This window comes from Panthera pardus, unplaced genomic scaffold (genome assembly GCF_024362965.1).
Source record: "Panthera pardus isolate Hobbes unplaced genomic scaffold, ASM2436296v1 HiC_scaffold_1, whole genome shotgun sequence".
NCBI lineage: Eukaryota > Metazoa > Chordata > Mammalia > Carnivora > Felidae > Panthera > Panthera pardus.
In genome coordinates, this window is record NW_026526654.1 from 85,959,869 (window position 1) to 85,982,425 (window position 22,557).

The 22,557-nt window shown below is 48.3% G+C and overlaps 1 protein-coding gene across 9 annotated transcripts in view; it reads right to left on the reverse strand.

Moving 5' to 3' along the window:
- The window catches only part of LOC109266145 (phospholipid-transporting ATPase IB), a 635,626-nt gene extending 613,120 nt beyond the window's left edge, over nucleotides 1-22,506 (reverse strand). For 4 of the 9 annotated variants that reach the window (XM_053900789.1, XM_053900782.1, XM_053900799.1 and 1 more), the window contains exon 1: nucleotides 11,207-11,526. In XM_053900789.1, the coding sequence (XP_053756764.1) occupies nucleotides 11,207-11,282 (76 nt within the window). In that variant the 5' untranslated portion in view covers nucleotides 11,283-11,526. Of the gene's footprint in view, nucleotides 1-11,206; nucleotides 11,527-11,745; nucleotides 11,884-12,038; nucleotides 12,199-15,386; nucleotides 15,408-21,290; nucleotides 21,972-22,410 lie in introns of those variants that run through there. The other 5 variants (XM_053900808.1, XM_053900822.1, XM_053900813.1 and 2 more) reach the window with 5 other exon arrangements.
- Nucleotides 22,507-22,557: the final 51 nt, after the last annotated feature.

Sequence of the window (22,557 nt, forward strand, 5' to 3'; positions counted from 1 at the left end):
AGGTCACTTAGTTTGTTTGCTAGACAAACAGTAACTACTTCTTTGGGGGTCCAAAGACAAAAATTCTGCAGTTTTAAAACCCAAGTTCTGTTTCCTCGGTGCAAATAAAAAAAAGCAAAAAGAAAATGGAGAAGAGTCTTAAATAAGGATAATCATTACGTGGCTAAAAATAGCTCATAAGAGGCCTGATCCTGTGGGGCACGAAGCTGAACAGCTTGCCAGTCTGCAGTGTCTCCCTCTGAATGTGAATGAGCTTGTCCATGATATGAAGGCATCACTGAAGGCCGGTGAAAAAAAAGCGACCGTCCCTGAACTTAGGATCTGGAATGAGGTTCCAAATGTCAGAGCAGAGAGGTCCTCACTCCGTGTAGTATTTGCTTACTCTAGTTTCCCGTACGACCAGTCTCGGGAATGTGCTTAAAATATTTACAGTAATCCAGGGATCCCCAGTGCTGATCACCGCTCACACAGCACCCCTCGGGACAGAAGAGGGAGAAGCGGCCCCCAAACGCATCACCGAAATGTGTGAAATGTCACATTTGCTTATTATTTAGCATGAGATTACAAAAGTCTGGAAAGTCTACTTGCAAATGTAAAATCTCTAGTTCAAAGTTAACTGAGATTAGGTCACTTTTTTCGGGTGACAGGTGATGTTATATCGGATTCTGATTCTTACAAGCAATGAGCAAAGTAAGAGATGAACTGTCCGAGGAAGAGACATGCACACGCGGGCGCGCGCACACACACACGTTCGTGCTGACACAGGGAGCCCTCCACAATCACTACTGATGAATGAACAGTACTACTCGTGCACCCTCATGAACACATCTTTGCAGGAAAGACCCAGGTGTCCACGTGTGACCGTGTCCCTACAGGTCGTCAGGGTATTTCGCATGGGCAACCAACCATCCTGGCTTCCTTGGTGCTCTGTCCTGGTGAGGGCTCTCTCCCAGGTCTTATTCCGGAGTTTGCCCTTAACGACGGGGAAGAACTCCCAGGGCATGAACATGACATCACTTTTATTTTTAGACTTTCTTAACAGTTGTTAGCATCGGCCCTGAGCACTTTCCCCGGCCTAAATGGATGTAAATAAGATCTTGTATCTAGTGCTGCATTGACCGCAGGTTATATTTAGTAAATGTAAAGATCCAAGAAGGAAAGGCAGAGGCTCACCTTTAAAGGTGTTCTGTGCACATCCTCCCCTAAGTGTCTGCAAAGCTTTTTAGAGAATAATTAGAATTTAAACGTCAGTCTCGCTGGCACCTCGGTCAGATAAGGGTTTAAAATAAAACATCCGCTGTAAAAGTTAAGTCAATTATTAAGCAACTGAAGCCGTCAACTAGGGTGTTTACCGGCCACCTGTAGGGGAAAAAAAGGGCCTTGACGGTAGGACAAATGAACAGAAGGGGAAAGTCTCCAGAGACTCTGGAGGATGAATTCTCTACGTATATCAGAGTGCTTGGCGGGTGATCACATACACCCGGATAAGGACACGCGAAGAATCCTTAAATGCTCGAGTGGTGACTTCATACACTCATGTCCTACGCAGGCCTCCATCGTGAGATTTAGCCGGGCGAAATGGTGAGAGGTGAAGTTTCTGTCAATTCCGCGGTCATGCAGGGTACGAGTTTACCTTGTATATTGTCAATACAAGCGTGATTGCATCACAAGGTTCTCTTAATGTATCAAATAATTAAGGCATGCACTTTTTTTTTTTTAAGTTTATTTATTTTTGACAGAGAGAGAGGCAGAGAATGAGCAAGGGAGAGGCAGAGAGAGATGGAGACACAGACTTGGAAGCAGGCTCCAGGCTCTGAATTGTCAGCACAGAGCCTGACGCGGGGCTCGAACTCACAAACTGCGAGATCATGACCTGAGCTGAAGTCAGATGCTCAATCAACTGAGCCACCCAGGCGCCCCAAGGCATGCACTTTTATACATATTACTAATCACAACCACCCCATGGGGTACAAAATTTTATTTTCATTCACACCTATAATAGAAATAAAGGAAGCTTTCCAACGTCATACAGAACTGAATCCAATTCTCTCTGATCCTAAAGCTAGGTATTTGAACCCCGATGCATACTGCCATCAAGAAAGTTCCAAACACGGGGCACCTGGGTGGCTCAGTCGGTTAAGCGTCCGACTTCGGCTCAGGTCATGATCTCGTGGTCCGTGGGTTCGAGCCCCACATTGGGCTCTGTGCTGACAGCTCAGAGCCCGGAGCCTGTTTCAGATTCTGTGTCTCCCTCTCTCTCTGACCCTCCCCCGTTCATGCTCTGTCTCTCTCTGTCTCAAAAATAAATAAACATTAAAAAAAATTTTTTTTAAGAAAGTTCCAAACACAATCTAGACCATTAGACCAAGTCCAAAATTAATCCATGACAGAGCTCAGTCAGAGCTCTGAGTACCCACAGGATAGACAGAGAAAACAGAAGCAGCAGCAATTAGGCCTAACGCTTTAAGTCTTTCCATTTGAGGAACAGAAAACAAACACAGAACCTGTTCTGTTCGGCTTGGGTGTGATACTGAACCACGTGCACCGGAGGTGGCCAAAAGCACACTGGACTTGGGGGATTAGCTGGTCCTGTCAGAAATTAACCAAGAGGCAAGGAATGTCTCTGAACTGTCTTTCTGGCCATTTCCGAGACGCCGTCCCGCCCTTCGTGATGAAAGACAACGTTAGTGTTTCCGAGTTGCCGCCTGGGTATTTTACGGCATGGCTCCCCTGCTCATACCCAGGGTCTGGACATTCACGGATGGACTTGAGCTTGGGAGGGCCCCGAAAGTTCCCACCGTGCCTTCCCCGAGGCATCTTTTAAAAAAACCCCTTCGAGTTAAGGCCGTCAGAAGTTAGTGCCCTCCACCCTGACCACCTTATAGGAAACAGGTGCTTGCTACCCTGTTCTCTGCCTCCGGCTCGCTCATGCCCCCCCCCGATGGAGGACTGCCCTCCCCCCAGCTCACTGCACCCCCAGCCCCATTTCTGGGCTTTGCGGGTAATAACTCTGGTGACTCCTCCCTTTGTGTAAGCGTACCAAAACCTCACCTTTGGTCAAAACGACCCAGAGGGCTTTCACTTTCCCAAAGCGGGCGCTTGGGGGCCGAGGGAGCCCCCTGCCAGCCTCAGGCAAGTGGCCTTCGCCTCCTCACTCCGCAGGTCATGATCTGCACGTTCTTAATTCAACACGCCAGCCAACTAGGCCTCCCGGCACACATTCTAACAGAAGAGCTCTCTCCACTTTCCGCTGCCCTCATTTTCCCACTTGGCCCCTTGAAACGTGGGGCAGGTGGTTATGGGAAAACTGAGTCCACACGGGAACTCTTTATAAACAAAACAAAACAAAAAAAAAAACCACCTTTGAGGACCAGGAGAGGGCAGAGGACATGGATGGGTCCAGGGTGGGGCTGGGAGGAGGACACCGGGGACAGCTTCTGGAAGATCTGCCGTCCTCCTCCGGTTTCCGTCTCTGGTCTGTGCGCTGGCTGGCCACCCGCTCTCCATTGCTAATCTTCTGTCATTTAAGCCAAATCCCTAAATTTTTTTTTTAATTTTTTTTTTTAACATTTATTTATTTTTGAGACAGAGAGAGACAGAGCATGAACAGGGGAGGGGCAGAGAGAGAGGGAGACACAGAATCTGAAACAGGCTCCAGGCTCTGAGCTGTCAGCACAGAGCCCGACGCGGGGCTTGAACTCACGGACTGTGAGATCATGACCTGGGCCGAAGTCGGACGCTTAACCGACCAAGCCACCCAGGCGCCCCCCAAATCCCTAAATTTAATAAAACAGGGAGGCAGCTTCTTTCCTAGATACCTCTGACGTCACAGTCTGTAAAAAACAACTCTCTCTTCCGTTCTGTCCTCACAGCTCACCTCACCCTGCACACCCATACACACACTCGCAGATTCGTCACTCATCCGTGCGCGCTGCCCGCGAGTGTTACCCTCCACGAGCTGTCACGGGCCATGCGTGCCACGGTGAGGCAGAGGAAGAGTTGTGCACGCCGACCCCGTGTGTTGTATCCAACCACCAGGGCCACAGGCTCCATAAGAGAGCACCTGCCCCGCTCACCGCTGCGTTTCCAGCACCGGGAGCGGTGCCCGGCACGCGGTGGGCACTCAGTACGTATTTGTTAAAATCAACAGCTCCGGTTCCGCTCTGTCCCCCTTACCGGACTGAAAGGCTCCTCCCTGGGCCAACGGGACGCTCCAGACAGGCCGGGGGGCCACCCCTGGTCAGTCTCCGTATTCCCATCACCTGGTGAAATATCTGAGCCACACGGACACCGAACACATATTTGGAGAAAGGGAGAATTGGCAAAAGTACCTTTGAATATCCAGATGAAGACAGGAGTCAAAGATACCTCATGAGCAAAAAATAATAATCCCAGAATTATTTTACTAAATAGTACGCAGCTGAGCGCATCATCTTGAAGCAGACGGTGGCCTTTGATCCCTTCACTACGAGTTTATAAAAAATGAGAATAATCTCAACGGAGTACCCCTGCCCCAGACCCCGCCAGGATGACATCAAGCAGGAGGTAATGCGTCAAGCACAGAGCTTATCCAACACAGAGGCTCTGCCGTGTTATAGAAACAGGTGATGTACAATGCAATTTCCCCGAGGAAACATCCTATCAATGAAACCATAATAATTTCAGTCCAGTCTTAAACTGAGAGTTTATTACAAGATCTGAAACTTGACAATTATTTTCTTTTGACGAAAAATCACTACAGTTTACCTTGTTGTTTTTTTTTCATGAAACGTTTTGAGATCATTTTAGATCCACATGCAGTTGTAAGACCCACAGATTCTGTGTACCCTTTGCCCAGCTTTCCCCCGTGGAAACATCTTTCAAAATTATAGCACAATATCACCACCAGGGCACTGCTATCGGATAAGTCAGGACACAGAACATTCTCACCACCCCAAGGATCCCTCATGTTGCCGTTTGATCCTTCCTGCCCGTACACCCTCCTTCATTTCTGGCAACCGCCAACCTATTCTCCATTCCTATAATTTTGCCATTGCCATGAATGTCATATATGTTTATATGACATTGCCATGAATGTCATATAAACAGGATAAGGTGACACGTAGGCTTCGTAATTAGACTTTTTGTACTCAGCACAACTCCCTGGAGACCCACCCCAGTGGTGGTGTTTGCCAGTATTTGGCTCCTGCGTATTGCTGTGTAGTATTACATGGTATGGATATACCACAGCTTGTTTATCCTTTCAGCCATGGAAAGACATGCAAATTTTGGCTATTATGAATAGAGCTGCTATGGATATTCACGCATAAGTTTTTGTGTAAAGACAGGTTTCCATTTCTCTGAAATAAATGCCCAAGAGGACAACTGCCATGTCAAATGACGGTTGTGTGTTCAGCTTTATAAGAAACTACCATAGCCAAATTATATAAAGAGTTTACACAATTCAATACCCCAAAAAAATCCAATTAAAAATGGTCAGAAGACTTGATTAGGCATTTTTCTTTCTTTTTTTTATTAATAATTTATTTATGTATTTAATTTACATTGAATACATTTTTCCAAAGAAGACATCCAGATGGCCAACAGGCACATGAAACGATGCTCAATGTCACTCCTCATCGGGGAAATACAAATCAAAACCACAATGAGATATCCCCTCACACAGGTCAGAGTGGCTAAAATGAACAAATCAGGAGACTATAGATGCTGGCGAGGATGTGGAGAAACGGGAACCCTCTTGCACGGTTGGTGGGAATGCAAACTGGTGCAGCCACTCTGGAAAACAGTGTGGAGGTTCCTCAAAAAATTAAAAATAGATCTACCCTATGACCCAGCAATAGCACTGCTAGGAATTTACCCAAGGGATACAGGAGTGCTGATGCATAGGGGCACGTGTACCCCAATGTTAACAGCAGTGCTTTCAACAATAGCCAAATTATGGAAAGAGCCTAGGTGTCCATCAACGGATGAATGGATAAAGAAATTGGGGTTTATACACACAATGGAATAGCACGTGGCAAAGAGAGAATGAAATATGGCCTTTTGTAGCAACGTGGATGGAACTGGAGAGTGTTATGCTAAGTGAAATAAGTCATAAGAGAAAGACAGATACCATATGTTTTCACTCTTACGTGGATCCTGAGAAACTTAACAGAAGACCATGGGGGAGGGGAAGGAAAAAAAGAGAGAGGGAGGAAGACAAACCATAAGAGACTCTTAAAAACGGAGAATAAACTGAGGGTTGATGGGGGGTGGGAGGGAGGGGAAAGTGGGTGATGGGCATGGAGGAGGGCACCTGTTGGGATGAGCACTGGGTGTTGTATGGAAACCAATTTGACAATAAATGTCATAATAAAAAATAATAAAATGAATAAAATAAAATAAAGAGTTTATACAACTCAATACCCCCAAAAAAATCCAATTAAAAATGGTCAGAAGACCTGAACAGACATTTGTCTTTCTTTTTTTATTAATAATTTATTTATTTATTTAATTTGCATTGAATAGACATTTTTCCAAAGAAGACATCCAGGTGGCCAACAGACACCTAAAAAGGTGCTCAACATCACTCATCATCAGGGAAATGCAAACCAAAACCACATGAGATGTCACTCTACCAGCCTGTCAGAATGGCCGGTATCGGAAAGACAAGAAATAACAAGCGTAGGTGAGGGTGTGGGGAAAAGAGACACCTTGTACACCGTTGGCAGGAACGTGGATTGGTGCAGCATGGTGCCAACAAAAAAAGCACAGAGTTTCCTCAAGAAATTAAAAACAGAAATACTATATACCCCGGTAATTCCACTACTGGGTATTTAGCCAAAGAAAACAAAAACATTAATTCAAAAATGACAGAAGAACTCCTATGTTCACTGCAGCATTATTTACAATGGCCAAGAAATGGAAGCAACCTGACTGTCCACTGACAACTGTGTACTGATCATTGAGACGGATAAATATATATACATACGTATACATACATACCATGGAATATACCCCGCCGTAAAATGAATGAAATCTTGCCATTTGCTAACACGGATCAGCCTAGGGGGTGTTATGCTAAGTGAAAGCAGTCACAGACAATACCATATTCCACTTATCTGTGGAATCTAAAAAACAAAAGCAGCAGAAACAGACCCATACATACAGAGAACAAACTGGTGGCTGCCAGAGCAGAGGCGAGTGGGAGACGGACAAAACGGACGGAGAAGGGCGGGAGGGAGAGGCTTCCACAAGTCTGGATGAGTAAGTCAGGGGGGTGAAAGGTACAGCATAGAGAACAGAGTCAACACGCTGAGTGGTGACAGTCGGGGGCCAGACTCGTGGTGAGCACAGCGTAACACACAGAGATGTCACATCTTATCGCTGTGTCGTGCACCTGAAACTGATGTGACATTGTGTGTCAACCATGCTTCGATCAAAACAGGGAAAGAAAGAAAAGAAACTGCTAAACATTCTTCCTGAGTGGCTGTGCCGTTTTACATCCCCAGCAACAATGTCGGAATGATTCGCTTCCTCTGCGTCCTTGCCAGGATTTGCTGAGGTCACTATTTTTTATTATGGCCATTCTGATACGGGGGCCGGGATGCACTCTTCCTGAACACAAAGACCCAGGGAGGAAAGAGGAAAGGGAAAGACCTCACAACCACCCAGGTAGCTTTAAGCATTCCGCTGGTCCCTGACCAGTGTCTTAAAATGCACAATAAACCCGCCTCTGCCCTAAAGTACAGAGTGCTTCCTTAGAGTCCTACAGAACAGCTGCGGACTCCAGCACCATTCCTCAACAGAGAGTTCTGGAAGCATTAATGTTCTAAGAGCAGAGCAAGAATGGCCCTTCTGGTCAAACTTTTATTGGCAGTACTAATGAATGTAATCAAATAAGAAAAACATATGAGTTATAACAATTATGAAGGAAGAAATGAAATTAATATTTGCAGATAACGTCTACACACACAAAATTAAAGCAACCCTAAGCTTCGAAAATTTATGACAGTTCACTAGGTTGTTGATACAACAGTCAACATTAAAATTCGTTTCCTAGACGTCAGCAACAACCAATTAAAAATGTATTTTTTGAATAAGCTCATTTATTCTAGTAACAGAAGTATCTTGCAATAAACCTTTTAAAATGCATAGAAATTTATGGAGAAAATTACGACACTTTAAGAAAAGACCCAGGGGCGCCTGGGTGGCTCAGTCGGTTAAGCATCCGACTCAGGGCGTGATCTCACGGCTGGTGAGTTCAAGCCCCGCACTGGGCTCTGTACTGACAGCTCAGAGCCTAAAGCCTGCTTCACATTCTGTGTCTCCCTCTCTCTGCCCCTCCCCCACCCATGCTCTGTCTCTCTCAAAAATAAATAAACATTAAAAAAATTTTTTAAGACATAAAAGAAGACATATATAAATGATGAGAATACCATGTTTATGGTTAAAGGGACAACATTTTTTAAATGTCTACTCGCTCCAGATTAATCTATAAACTTAATGCAAATTTAACCCAAATTCTAACAGGTTGTTGTTTTGTTTCCTTTCATTTTAGAAAAGGTTCTTCGAGGGGCGCCTGGGTGGCTCAGTCGGTTGAGCATCCGACTTCAGCTCAGGTCAGGAGCTTGTGGTTTGTGGGTTCCAGCCCCACGTTGGGCTCTGTGCTGACAGCTCGGAGCCTGGAGCCTCCTTCGGATTCTGTTTCTCTCTCTCTCCCCCTCCCCTGCTTGCACTCTGTCTCTCTCACTCTCAAAATAAATAAACGCTTAAAAAAAAAAAAAAAAAAAAAGACTTGTTTGAAATGAAAAGAAAAGCAAAGAGAAAAGGAAAGAAGAAAAGGTTCTTTGAAGAACCTCTTCCACATGAAGGAGTAAAGTACCAAAAAGAGTTTCTGCAGAATGGGTGGTGATAGTGCCAGTTCTGCTGATGGCAATGTCCCACTCATGGTGTCGCACCTCTGTCAACTGCAAACCAGTTTCAAAGCTCAGGACACTCCTGGGCTAACCCTCCAGCATGGACCGGCCCTCCCCTTGCAGCACCCCCAGCCCCAGCACTTCCCTCCCTCCTGATCATCATCCAAACTCAGCCTATCAGGCCTGTACCCTCATTCACAGGAGTGGCCCCCTTCCTCCTCCCACCATATGCAAATTCTTCACATAGATGCCACCTCTTAGCACCCTCCTGTCTTCTGGAACTTGCGACCTTTCATCGGCAAATGCCCTATCTCGCCCACCTCTGGACTTTTTGTCTCTGTTACTCTGCCTTGACCCTGCTCTTCACTCTTGATCTCAGATCACTGTCCTCCCTTCTCCCTAAAAACCTCTTGCTTTGACATTCACACCATCCACTGCACGATTGCAATACTAGTCTTAAAATAAAACAACCTCCCTGGAACTCACAGCTCCCCTCCCTCCCCCATCTACCACTCCATTGCTCTCTCTCCCCCTTTGCTACAAAATTCAGCCAAGAGTTTTCTGTACTTGCTGTCTCCAATATCTGTCCCCTTAAGTCTCTCTGAAGGTGTTCTGTAGACATTCTCGCCCACGCGGCCACAAAACAGTTCCGTGCAAGGTCACCCGTGCCCTCCATGACGGACTGTCGGCAGGTGGTGCCTTTCCTGGGCTCCCAGCAGCACTGGGCACAGCTGAGCACTCCTGCCCTCCGCACGGCTGGCTCACTGAGCTTCAGAGGACCTCTCCGGGCTTCCCCTCGACCATCCTCTCAGCCCCTTGGCGGTTGCCCTAACCTTGAAATGTCACCACACCTAGGGCTCCGTCCAAGGACCTTTCCCTCCTGGGCCACATCTATACACCCTGGCTACGTAACTTGCAGGGCCCGCTGCAAAATCAAACTGCAGGCCCCTCATTCAAAACCCACTAAGGCCTCCAAGACAGCGACAACACAGCATTAAAGCCAACGCAGGACTCGCGCAAGAGCGGGGCTCTGTGCGACGGCACCGTCACACAGTGGCACCTTCTTCCACTCTCTTTCTCCTCCCAGCCACCCTTGATTCTCTGTTTACTGAAGCCTCAATCCGTATCAGGAACAATGCTATTGCCTCTGCCTTCCAACATATGGCGGCGGCCCTGCCCGCTCTCCCCGCCCCTCCGCCCCGTTCCGCTCCACCTAAGCACTGTCACAGGTACCATCCGGCCCCCGGATGGCCGCCGTCCCCTCCCAGCGGGGCTCCCTGCCTCAGCCCGCGCTCGGCACTGCCTAGTCTCGGCCAGCGATCCTCTCGCACTGGGCTTCTCCTCCAACCAGTCTGAAGGCGCCCGGACGATAACGTGGAAACACTGGTCTGCCGTTTCCATCTCACATGACTCAACCAGAGAAATGGGAAAGTCACTTATTTTTAGAAGCCTACTTTCTCAAAACAAACGACAAAAACTGCACAGAAATTCCAAACGCCCCCAGCCCCAAAGTGCAGACCCTGTCCCTTCCTCCAATCAAAGATCTACCCAGAAACTTGCAGGGCGCCCTGAAATGGTAAGAGATTTCTCCTTAGGGCGGGGGGGAGGGTCTAGGTAACCCATCGTGCATCATAATCACGTAACATCCAGCTTAACGCGACTTTGCTTTCTAAATATAGTCTGTAAGAAACAAAATGCGAGCGTCCGGACGGGAGGGGCCGGGGGTGCCGGGGTGGAAGCACCGGGGTGTCGGGCTTTAGAGGATTAGGCGCCCCAACGCCCGGGCGCCCGAGCGCAGCGGGGCGTGTGCGGTGGCCGTGCGGGTGGTCGAGAGCCGGTGCGTCGCCGCCGGGTGCGCGCGCGAGTCCCCAGGGCCCAGGTGGCGACGAACGTTCGTGGGGGCCCTTCGGCTCCCCGGGGCCCTGCAGCAAACACCGCGCAGGGCGAGACCGGCCCCGCCGACGCCCGACGGTCTCCGCGCCCACCCAGCGGGGGACGGCGAACCCCCCGCCTAGGGGCGGCCGGGCACGCGCGCGGCGGCGCACACGCACACACCCCGAGCGCGCGCACCCGCAGCCCGGCCCCGCGGGCGGAGTGGGGTCCCCGGCGCCCTCGCCCCTCGCCCCTCGCCCCTCGCCCGGCGTGCGGCCCCCCCGGCGGCGCGGGCGCGCCCCACCCCCACCCCCAGGTGCGAGCACCGGCGGCGGGAGGCGGGAGGAGGGCGGGGCGGCGGCTCCCCTCCGCGCGCCCGCCTCCCCCCCCCCCCCCGCCCCGCCGACCCTCCCCGCCGCGCGCCCCTCCCCTCTCACCAACGGACGAGCCGATCCGCGACCTTCGGGGCAGGGACATCCTGAGCGCTCTGTCCAGGCGGGAGGCGTTCGGCATCGCGCCCCGCTCGGGGGCTAGGCGGCCCCGGGCGAGCGGCGGAGGCTGCGCGCCGGGCTTGGGCGCAGGGACGGCGGCCCGAGGGCCATGGGTGGGCGCGCTCCCGGGCCGGACTGCGGGGCCGCCGGCGGCGGAGGAGGAGGAGGCTGCGCCGTCCGTGCCGCAGCCGCCGGCCAATGCGGCAGCGCCCGCGGACGCCACCGCTGCGGGCCTCGCTGGCCCGGCGGCGGCGGCGGCGGCGGCGGCGGGGGAGGGGTCCGGCCCTCCGGCGGGGAGCCCGGCGGGAGGCGGAGCGGGCCGCGGCCGCGGCCGGGAAGAGTCTGGAACGTTCCGCAGCACGGGGGGCTCTTAGGTGGCGGAGAGGGGACGGGTGGGGGGACGGGGCGGTGCGCTAGGGGGCTCCTCTGGGGCGCGAGCGCACCTCAGGGTGCCCTTTTCTGCCCCTGCCCGCTGCCTCTTATACCTGCCCCTTGTTAGGTGGTGCGCTTGTCCCGTGTGAATCGTTCGGGACTCCTGACTCTGCCGGCTTCTCTCGCTTTCTGTTCTGTGTACATTGTGGTGGGATCGGCTGCAAAGAACAGGTACTTCTAAGGTGTGGGGTCTGGAAAACAGAAAACCTGGGTGTCCAGACTCCGGGCCCCCAGCCCGCCTAGAATTCTAGTTAGTGGCACGTTAAAACTGTGAGGAGCCCCTACGAATACTTAGCTCGCTTAGCTCACCCCACACGCACACACTCGCGCACACACACCGACACACCTTCCATAGGAAACAAAATCAGTGGCAGGTGAGGTGATTTGTTCAAGGTCACTTGGTCCATTCCTTACTGTTTTTACTCAGCGTTCAAACCCCACTTGGTCCTTCTGGGCACAGTTCCATAAAGAGAGGGGGAAAAGGCTGAATGTTTAGTAGCTGATGAAATTCCGACCTCAGAGTGAAAGAGAAACATGATTGTAAGAGAGGCTGACCTTGCGTTTGTTTATTGATGTGATCATTACACTAAATTTAGCGTAACTACCGGGGACGGACCAGCAGAGGAACAGAGTTCAGCAGAAAGAATCGGTGCCCCACGAGAAAAGGCCAGGCATCCCTCCAGCTCCTCCTGGCTAGCCTCTGCCCCGCATTTTCCTAGAAAAACGTGCAGAAGGGATGGACAGACTGGCAACCTTAGCTTCAGGTGGGATTCCCTGCCTGCCCATTCTGGGCCCTCAGGGGGGGAAAAAAGTGTTTCTGATAAGAAGTGTGAATCTTCAGCATGGTATTGAGGAAGAAGAGAACTTTCTCGGTTGTGGAGTTGAGAGCTTCAGGGTGGAAGATGTTTTCTCAGTGGGTCTTAGCTGCTGAGGGTGATCGCGAAGCAACTTCGTCCCAGCAGAGTCTGTCAAAAACTTTGTCACTAATGATTCAATTTCCTACGGAGAACAACCCCCTTGAGAGCTTAAGCAGAGCGGGAGAGGACTCGGGTGAAAAAGAGGGCTTTTTTCCACCCCGAATTTTAAGATGAAAAATTTTCTGCCCATAACCAGGTGGGAAAAGAAAGAGTAGATAGAAGTTATTTTTAATTTTTAAGAAGCTGAGTAGGTTGAATAGAGGCCACTGCCTTGCCCACCACAGACTGGCTCAGTGCCTTCCCCTGATTTCCTGCATCCCTATCATGAAGTCGGGGGAGTGCTTCTGTTTCTTCTTGTGTGTATCTTCCGATAACCAAATCTGTCCTGACAACTTTGTAGACAGTCCAGTTGGCCCACTGTGAAGATGACGTCGTAGGTTCGAGGGCCAATAGATGGGCGCCTCGCTTGAACTTGTGTCACTTCATTGACTGCCGTGGTTAACTTCCCTGATCTGACGGGCGGGTATCTCTCTGGGGAAGTTAGTTAAGGATGGCGTTTGACTACAGGATCCAGACCTAAATCTTACCTTTGAAGTCTTCTAAAGATACACCTGCACAAAGGACAGAAGCTAGCCGATGACCAGTATTTAGTTGTTACTAGTCTCAGAACGCAAATGCCAGTATGGATCAGTCAATAACCTGTCCTTGACCTCTCAGAGAAATGCTTTTACGCTTGTCAGGGGCAGCCTAGGCTAGAACAAAAGGAGACCAAAACGCTTGTAAAAAAAAGGAGCCAATGCAAAACAGACAGCGACAGGGAAATATTGTATGTATACAATAGAGAAATGCATTTTGTGTCTACCCTATAGAAGCAAAGGCTTGTCAAGAAAGAGCCTGCGCCTCCATTCTCTAGAGTCACCCCCCCAGGCATTCACAAGTCAGGTGACAGCAGCAGCATGCAGAAGGGAAAAAACCCTCAAGAGCTAGACCAAGAAGGACACACCCAGCTCCTGGCACTGTGGGTTGATAAATACTACTGAGCTAAGAGCAGTCCTTTCTGTCCTAAGGGATGACGTAAAGGAAAAGGGGATCCGAGTTTTCCGTCCCTGAGAGCCAGCTGTCTCCATCCTCTCTATTCTGTGTGCCCTCTCCCTAAGCAGTGAGGTCAGCCAACGACAGACCCGGTCTCCCGGAGACAGTATGGTATGGGATGACAGCAGAAAGGCTGACCCTGTTTTCCAAGGAACGAAATCTGCACAACTTCTCTGGGCAGCACACTCCCAACACTCAAGAACTAGGGTGGCCAAGCAATCCTTCCCTTCCTATAACCACCTAAAATTCTGTTTTCACTCAAGCCCGTTCTTAATCTTCGTGGTTCTAGAAAACAACCGGCTTGTGTCCTTCTGAAGTTCTTTCATACAAATGAAGACCTGACCCCATTTCTTAAGCGCCTTTCCTCGAACGAAAACCCCCATTTCCTTTTAAAATGTTTACACATGAAAAAATGGTCATACGTGTATACATATATACGTATATCATATGTATATAGACCTATGTCTATACATAGGGAAACATTTTTGAAAAGGAAATGGCATATGTACACCATATAAAAAGATATCGATAGGGGCGCCTGGGTGACTGTTAAGCATTCGACTTTGGCTCAGGTCATGATCTCACAGTTTGTGAGTTCAGGCCCCGCGTCGGGCTCTGTGCTGATGCCTCGGAGCCTGGAGCCTGCTTCGATTCCGTGTCTCCCTCTCTCTCGGCCCCTCCCCCACTCACGCTCTGCCTCTCTCCCCTTCAAAATAAACATTTAAAAAATAAAAATTAATAAAAAGATATAGATATGCATACAGTGTTCATCGGTGTACCTCCTCGCCGGCTTAAGGGACAATACAGTCGGGGTGGAAGCCACCACTAATCCCTCACCACTTTCCTTTCCCTCTGTCCCCAGACCAATTTCCTTTTAGGCTTTCTTCATAAGGCCTCCTTCCTCTCTCCCTGTTGTTATTTACACACAGGCTAAAAAGCAACCCTGAGAGTATTGGGCAACAGATCCAGGAAAGAAGAGGATTTAACAGAAAACCTTATTCTTCTAACGCAGTCGTATTCAGCATTCTGTAAATGCATTCTGATGACTCCAAATTCCGCTAATGTTTACATCGTTTTTGGAGAGCACTTTCCCAAATTGGACATAGAACAAGGAATACTCAGTAGAACGGTCACTATCTTCCTGATGACCGGAGGGGCGGGTGTCGCAGGCCCCCTCCCCTTCCCGTTACTCGTTAGCACCTGTGTCTGGCGTGTGACGCTGGCTGAAGCTGGGCTTTTAGCTGGGGCTGTCTTCTGCTGTCCTTCAACATGTCCTCTCCAGGCAGCTGACGCTTCTTCACAGCATGGTGGCTGGCTTCCAACAGTCCCAGGAGACCGAGTCGGGCTATGTCACCTTTTCTAACCTAGCTTCGGAGCGCCTGCGGTCTCCCTCCCACCACAACCTGTTACGGAGTCGCAAAGGCCCAGTCCGTTCGAGAGGACAGGAAATAGACTCGAGCTCTTGATGGAAAAGAGGCAAGATTCTGGTGGAACGTAAGGATCGGAAACACCGTTGCAGCCATTTGGGGAAATCCAATCTATCAAAACCAGCAGCAAATAAATTTAATTTTCATAAAACATAAGGGCGCCAAAATCATAAAATACATGGGGAAAAATTCACGAAAGATGTGCAAGACCTCCACATTGAAAACAAGGGACCCAAAGAAGACAATCAAAGACATTACCTGATCTCAAGTCTTATTGTCGTGCTAATGCTGATCAAGACAGTGTAGTGTAGACACATGTACACAGACGCGTCACTGAAACAGAATAGAGAGTCCAGAAATACCACTAAATAACTCTGACAAAGGCACCCGAACAATTCAATAGGGAAAATAAAGTCTTTTCGATAAATGGTGCTAAAACTTGATGTTCATGTGGAAAAAAATTAAATAAGCCTTGATCCCTTAACCATAACACAATAATTAACTCAAAATGGATCATAAACGTGAGTGTAAAAAAACTAGCCATGTACAGCTTCTAGAAGAAACCATTTCTTAGACAAGACCTGGAAAGTACCATAAAAGAAAAAACTTTTATCAGACATCACCAAAAATAAAACTTACGTTCATCAAAAAACAACACCCAGAAAATAAACAGGCAGGCACAGTCCAGGAGAAAACATTCACAATGCACACACATCTGACAAAGGACCTGTTTCTAGAATATATGAGTAACTCCTACAACTCAATACTCCCAAGACAGATCTAATTCGTTAATGATCAGGAAAATGCAGATTCAAACACGATGACGTATCAGTACACAGCAGGATGCTTAGAAATAAAGATTAACAACTCCAAATACTGTAGGAGTGGCGATACTTGGCCGGTGGGAGCGTCCAATGCCATAACCACTTTGAAAAACTCGTAGCTTCCTACACAGTCACATATCCACCTTCCCTATGACCCAGAAATTCCACTTCTACGTATTTGCCCAAGAGAAACTTACACATATTTACAAAAAGACTTACAAATGAATAGTAATAACGGTGGGGCACCTGGGTAGCCCAGGTGGTTATGTGTCCAACTCGATTTTGGTTCAGGGCGTGGTCTCACGGTTCGCGGGTTCAAGCCCTGCGTGGGGCTCTGTGCTGACAGTGTGGAGCCTGCTTGGGATTCTCGCTTTCACCCTCTTTCTCTGTTCCTCCCCCACTTGTGCGCTCTCTCTCTCTCTCTCTCTCAAAACAGGTAAATAAGCTTTTTAAAAAACTTAAAAAAATGTTAATAGCAGCTTTATTCATGATAGCCTCAAACTGGAAACAACCCAAATATCCATCAACAGGTAAATGTATAAACAAATTGTGATATATTCATATTATGGGCTATGACTGAGGAATAAAAAGGAATAAATCACCAATATATACAATAACACAGATGAATCTAAAGAACATAATGCTGAGTGGAAGCAAGATAAAAAAGAGTAAATAGAGTATAATTCCATTAAAGTAACCAGGTTAGGTCCAACTTCAAGATCCTCGTGGTTTAAGCCCCATGTAAGCAAACCAGAACTTAAGTGTCTATGCTCTGTGCTTGGCTCCCCCAGAAAAGAAAGGCCTAGGTCAACTGATCAGCGCTGGTCTGCCCGGCACAGATCACCTAACCCAGCTCCAAGAAGTGCCTTTGCTCCTTGTAAGGAAAGTAACCCTGCTTTAACCTATTTGCAAATGCCCCGTCCAAACTTCCTCAATCCTGCTCACTTTGGTCTATGAAAATTCCTTGCAAGGTGTTCATCATCACTAGTGATCAGGGAAATGCAAATCAAAACCACGAGATAGCGCCTCCCACCTTTTAGAATTGCTATTATCCAAAAGACAAGAAACAAGTGTTGGTGAGGATCTGTTGAAAAGGGAACGCCCGGGCACTGTTGCTGGGGATGTAAACTGGTGCAGCCACTGTGGAAACCAGTAGGGACGTTCCTCGAAAAGTTAAATACAGAACTACCATGTGGGATGATTCAGCCATTCCACTTCTGGGTATTTATGTGAAAGAAACAAAGACACTAACTCAAAAAGATAGCTGTACCTCCAAGTTTATTGCAGCATTATTCAGAATAGCCAAGACATGGAAACAACTTTATAGGTAGATAGGTACATGGATACATAGATAGATAAGGATAGAGATATAGAGATGTAGAGATTTATATATTATATTATATTTATTATACTATGTATATATTTATTATATATCATATATTCTAAATACATATGTAATATATATTACATATTCTAAAAATATACATGTAATATATTATATAGAACGCACTATTACTCAGCCATAAAAAAAGAAGGAAACCTTGCCATTGCTGACATGCATAAGCCTTGATGGCATTATGCTAAGTGAACTAAGTCACAGAAATCTCACGCATACAGGCATACATCAGAGATATTGCAGATTTGGTTCCAGACCGCTGCAATAAAGCAAATATCACAATAAAGCGAGTCAAATGAAATTTTAGGTCCCCCAGTGCACATAAATGTTATGTTCACGCTATACTGTAGTCTGTTACGAGCGCAATGTCTAAAAAATATTCATACCTTAATTCAAAAATACTTTATTGCCCCCAATGCCAACCATCATCTGAGCTTTTAGCAAACAGTAATCACTGACACAGATCACCAAACAAACGTAGTAATAATGAAGAAGTCCGAAGTGTTGCAAGAATTACCAAAATGTGACACAGAGACACGAAGGGAGGGGGTGGTGCTGGGAGAGTGGTGCCAATGGACGAGTTCCACACCGGGCTGCCACAGACTTGCCATTCGTAAAAACCTCCATTAGCTGGGAAGCACAGTAAAGGACAATACGGGGCGCCTGGGTGGCTCAGTCGGTTGAGCGCCCGACTTCGGCTCAGGTCATGATCTCGCAGTTTGGGAGTTGAGCCCGGCACGGGGCTTGCGGCTGTCAGGACGGAGCCTGCTTCTGACCCTCTGTCCCCCTCTCCCTCCGCCCCTCCCCTGTTCATACTCTCTCTGTCTCTGTCCCTGTCTCTCTCAAAAATAAATAAAACATGAAAGCAAAGGACAATAAAACAAGGTATGCTTGTATGGGGGGGTAGTGGAATGTGTGAAGGGGATCAAAAGGTACAAACTTCCAGTATTACATAAATAAATAAATAAGGATGTAATGTACCACATGGGGACTATAGTTAAAAGTATTATATTGCATATTTGAAAGTTGCTAAAAGAACGAATCTTAAATCAAAGAAAAAATATTTGTAACTGTGTGGTGATGGATGTTAGCTAGCCCCCTTGTGATCATTTCATAATGTATGCAAATATTGAATCATGTTGTACATCTGAAACTAATATAAAGTTTTATGCCAATGATACCTTGGTAAAAAAAAAAACAATCTCTTGCCTTTTTAAAGCTGTTTGTTTTCTATCTGCTGGAGTGAATGCTCCCTGATTCATGAATTACAGAATAAAAACCCACCTGATCTAGTAAGCAGATCTGTAAATCATCTGTAGGAAATTTTCTTTTATCAATTCTCTTTAAATGAAGTTTGAGAAAAGGCGAAAAACCCCTCTAAGGGTCAGGTTGTAAAGACTTACTGAAAAGAGACTCAAGGGAACTTCCTGGGATGACAGGTTTAATTTTTTTTATATAAAGGAATGGATATTGGGTGTGTGCATTTTTCAAAACACATCAAACTGTACAGTTAAGATCTACATGTTTCACTGTAAACTTACCTCAACTTTTAAAATGTTTTTTTTAATGTTTATTTATTTTTGAGACAGAGAGAGAGCATGAATGGGGGAGGAGCAGAGAGAGAGAGGGAGACACAGAATCCGAAGCGGGCTCCAGGCTCCGAGCTGTCAGCACAGAGCCCGGTGCAGGGCTCGAACCCATGGACCGCGAGATCATGACCTGAGCCGAAGTCGGACGCTTCACCAACTGAGCCACCCAGGCGCCCCTTAAAATGTTTTTAAATGCTTGCACTAGGATACTCATATCTTATAATAGCAAAAACCTGGAAAACAAGCCCAATGACAAAAGCATGAGCAAGTAAGTTAAAATTCTTTTTGAAGAATGTGTAATGGCTTGAGAAATTATTTATAACACAGTGTTAAATGAACAAAAGGGCAACATAAAACTGTATATATGTTGTGATCTATTTTTTAAATTTTTTTAATGTTTATTTTTGAGAGACAGAGAGAGAGAGACAGAGCCTGAGTAGGGGTGGGTGGAGAGTGGGGACACAGAATCTGAAGCAGGCTCCAAGCTCTGAGCTGTCAGCCCAGAGACCGACATGGGGCTCAAACTCTGAGTCGAAGTCAGACACTGAACCGACTGAGCCACCCAGGTGCGCCCTATTTTTTAATATACATATATATGAACTGTGTGTGTGTGTGTGTGTGTGTGTGTATCCATATCTAAGGAGAGCGGTATTAAAATGTTAACTGTAATTCATTATTCCTGGATGGTGATTTCTATTTCCATCTCATGCTCTTTCAAATTTTTTACAATTTTACAATAAGAAAGTGTTCCTTAAATGAAGCGTAGGAATATAGTGAGTCTATCAGCCTAACGTCGTTGCTATGCTACAATTTCAGTTGCAAGGGATGAACAGCAGAGTGATCAAAGCAAGCGGTGGTTGCCAAGCTGAACTGGGGACCAGAAGGGATGTCACAATAACAGAGCAAAGCACCTCGCCAGGAAACGCAACACAGCTGCTGAGTATTGGGGAGTTCAACAGCTAACCCGGCAACTTGATGACAACTGAACAAGTGTGAAAGCAGATGAGCTAGTTTTATAATAGTGATAAAAATAGCTGGCATTTTTTAAGTGCTTACTCTGCACCAGGCAATGAGCTAAATGCTTGACTTGCATTTCCTCACTTCGTTTTCAAAACAATACAAACAGACAAGGACGTGATTCTCCTTAATTTGTGGATGAGAAAACTCGGGGTTAGGAAGGTTCAAGAGTTTACCCAAGATCACACAGGTAGGTAGTTAAGTGGGGCCGGAATGCGAGCTTTTGTCAATTCCGTGTCTAGTGGCCCCATCCATAATTATCGTACCCTCCAAATTGGTCGTTTCAACAGAGGAGAAGTTACCAAAAAAAAAAAAAAAAGTGTTTCTAGACCGTCATAGTAACACAAACCCAAAGCATAGTTTTATATAAACAGAACGGAAGACTTTAATCAAGTATCTACATTGTCTTCCGCAGCTGTGGACCAAAGACTACCAAAAGTAATTACAGCTTTGAACACATGCCCTCTCCTACACAATATGAGTTAAAACTCAGAGCTGACTGAATTCTGGAGTTCGTCAGATGAACATCTGTTGCTTTGTCATCTTTTATGACCCGACGTCTCTCCGCTGCAAGGGTTTGGAGGGAGAGGGCTAACGATATCATAGGCTGCACCTGCTACCACTGGAGTGCCCTTGGCAGTTTCTTAACAAGTTAAACATGGGGATCCTGAGTGGCTCAGTCGGTTAATGTCCGCCTCTTGATTTCGGCTCCAGGCATGACCTCACGGTTCACGGGATCGAGCCCGGAGTTGGGCTGCCCGCTGACAGCACAGAGCCTGCTTGCGATTCTTCCTCTTCCTCTCTCTCCCCGCCTCTCCCCTGCTCACACTGGTACTCTTACTCTCTCTCTCCCAAAAGAAATAAACTTTAAAAATGAAAGTAAAACTCACCCTATAAACCCAGCAATTTTGCTCCTAGAAATCCACTAAGAAAAATGAAAACATCCATCCACACAAAAACTTGTACACAAATGTGATTCATAATAGCCCCGTACTGAAAATAACCCAAACGTCCATCCACCGCTGAATGGATACAGAAAATGTGGTATATCCTTCCCTGGAATACTATTCAGCAATGAAAAAGAAGTATTAATACAGGCTACAATATGGATGGACCTCACTGACATAAAGCCCCCAAAATACCCTTTTGGCAAACTGATTCCTGAATATTAGAGAATTACTTGCATTAACATAACTTCAAGACAACATTTTGAGAAGTTAACATATAATATTTGGCTGGCTATCTGATTTATCATTTCTGTGGGCTACAGATCCTTTAGAAAGATCAATGTTCACATCACATTAAACATTTTTTTCCCCTGCTCTTTTCTACTTACTTGATCTGAGTTTCACAGGAGCAGCAAAGACAGATGAACGTTTTCTGAATTATTTAACAATCAGAATGCTTTAGGCTGCGTTTTGGCAGAGTAACAAGAGTGCACTCAGGCCACCCCAAGCCACTGTCCCCGTCGGGAAGGACAGGAATCAGCTCTCTGCAGGCCTGCCCCCAGACAGGAGCCAGGTGGGAAAGCTGGGACGGAGAGAAGTGGAGTCCGGAGGGCCCTGGAAGGTGGGGAGTGGCAGGTGGCCTCGGCTGGAGGTGTCCGAGGTCTCCCCACCGCGCTGCGCCCCGCTTCTGTGATGATGGAGGCGCGCTGCGCGCACACCAGATGAAGCATCACCAGTGCGCATCCGAGCACAACGGCAACATACAGCATCTCAGTTATGACTTTACTTCGGAAAACCAGTCTGTCCAATATGCCTAGTAAACATCCCCTCCCGTTCTGGAGAGCGGGGCGCGCGTTTCACGGGCGGAACGTGGAATCCGGCCCCTAAGCGTAGGTAACCACTGCGCGTGCCCGGGTGCCGGCACCCCTCATCCACAGGACGCGGTCGCGTCCCCGGGCGGCTCTCCCGGCAACAGCCCGCCGTGTTCAAGGGGGCGACCAGGCCTGCGGTCCTCCTGCGCGTGTCCTGAGCCGTGAGAGGAAACGAGCACAGGCGGGGTGCGTGCAGAAGAGCAGGGGGAGGCAGGAGAGAAAAGGCAGGAGTTAGGGCAAAGAGACCGAGCCCCTTCCCTTCCTCCCACCCACCCCGCCCCCGCGCCCTGGACGCCGCCTGCAGCCCGGAGCCGTGCCTCTCCCTGGAGCTCCGCCGCCGCGCTCGGGGGCTCCCCACTCCCACGCCTGCACGCTCGGACACCGCGGCAGGCCGCGCGCGTCCTCACCACCCCCCCCCCCTGCGTGCGCACGTACGCGGGTGCAGGGACCGACGCACGCCCCCGCCGGCCCAGGCCAGCCCTTCCACGCGCCAGCCCTGTGCCTCGCCCCGCCACCCGCGTTGCCCTGGGGCTCCTGATCCTCCTTCCCTCTCCGCTTCTGCCCCCCAGCCGCCGCCGCCGCCGCGGCCACCTGGCAATCGCACGCCCCGGCGCACTCCGCTCCACCCCTTCCTTACCCGCGGCCCCCGGGCAGTGCCGGCAATTTTACAGAGGTGCACGGTGGGCTCCGGTAAAGCTCCAGATACAGAGCCACGCCGGCAGCACCAGGGGGGGGATGCGGCTCTGAGCCTCGGACCGGTCCGTGTGCGGGGGGGGGGGGGGGG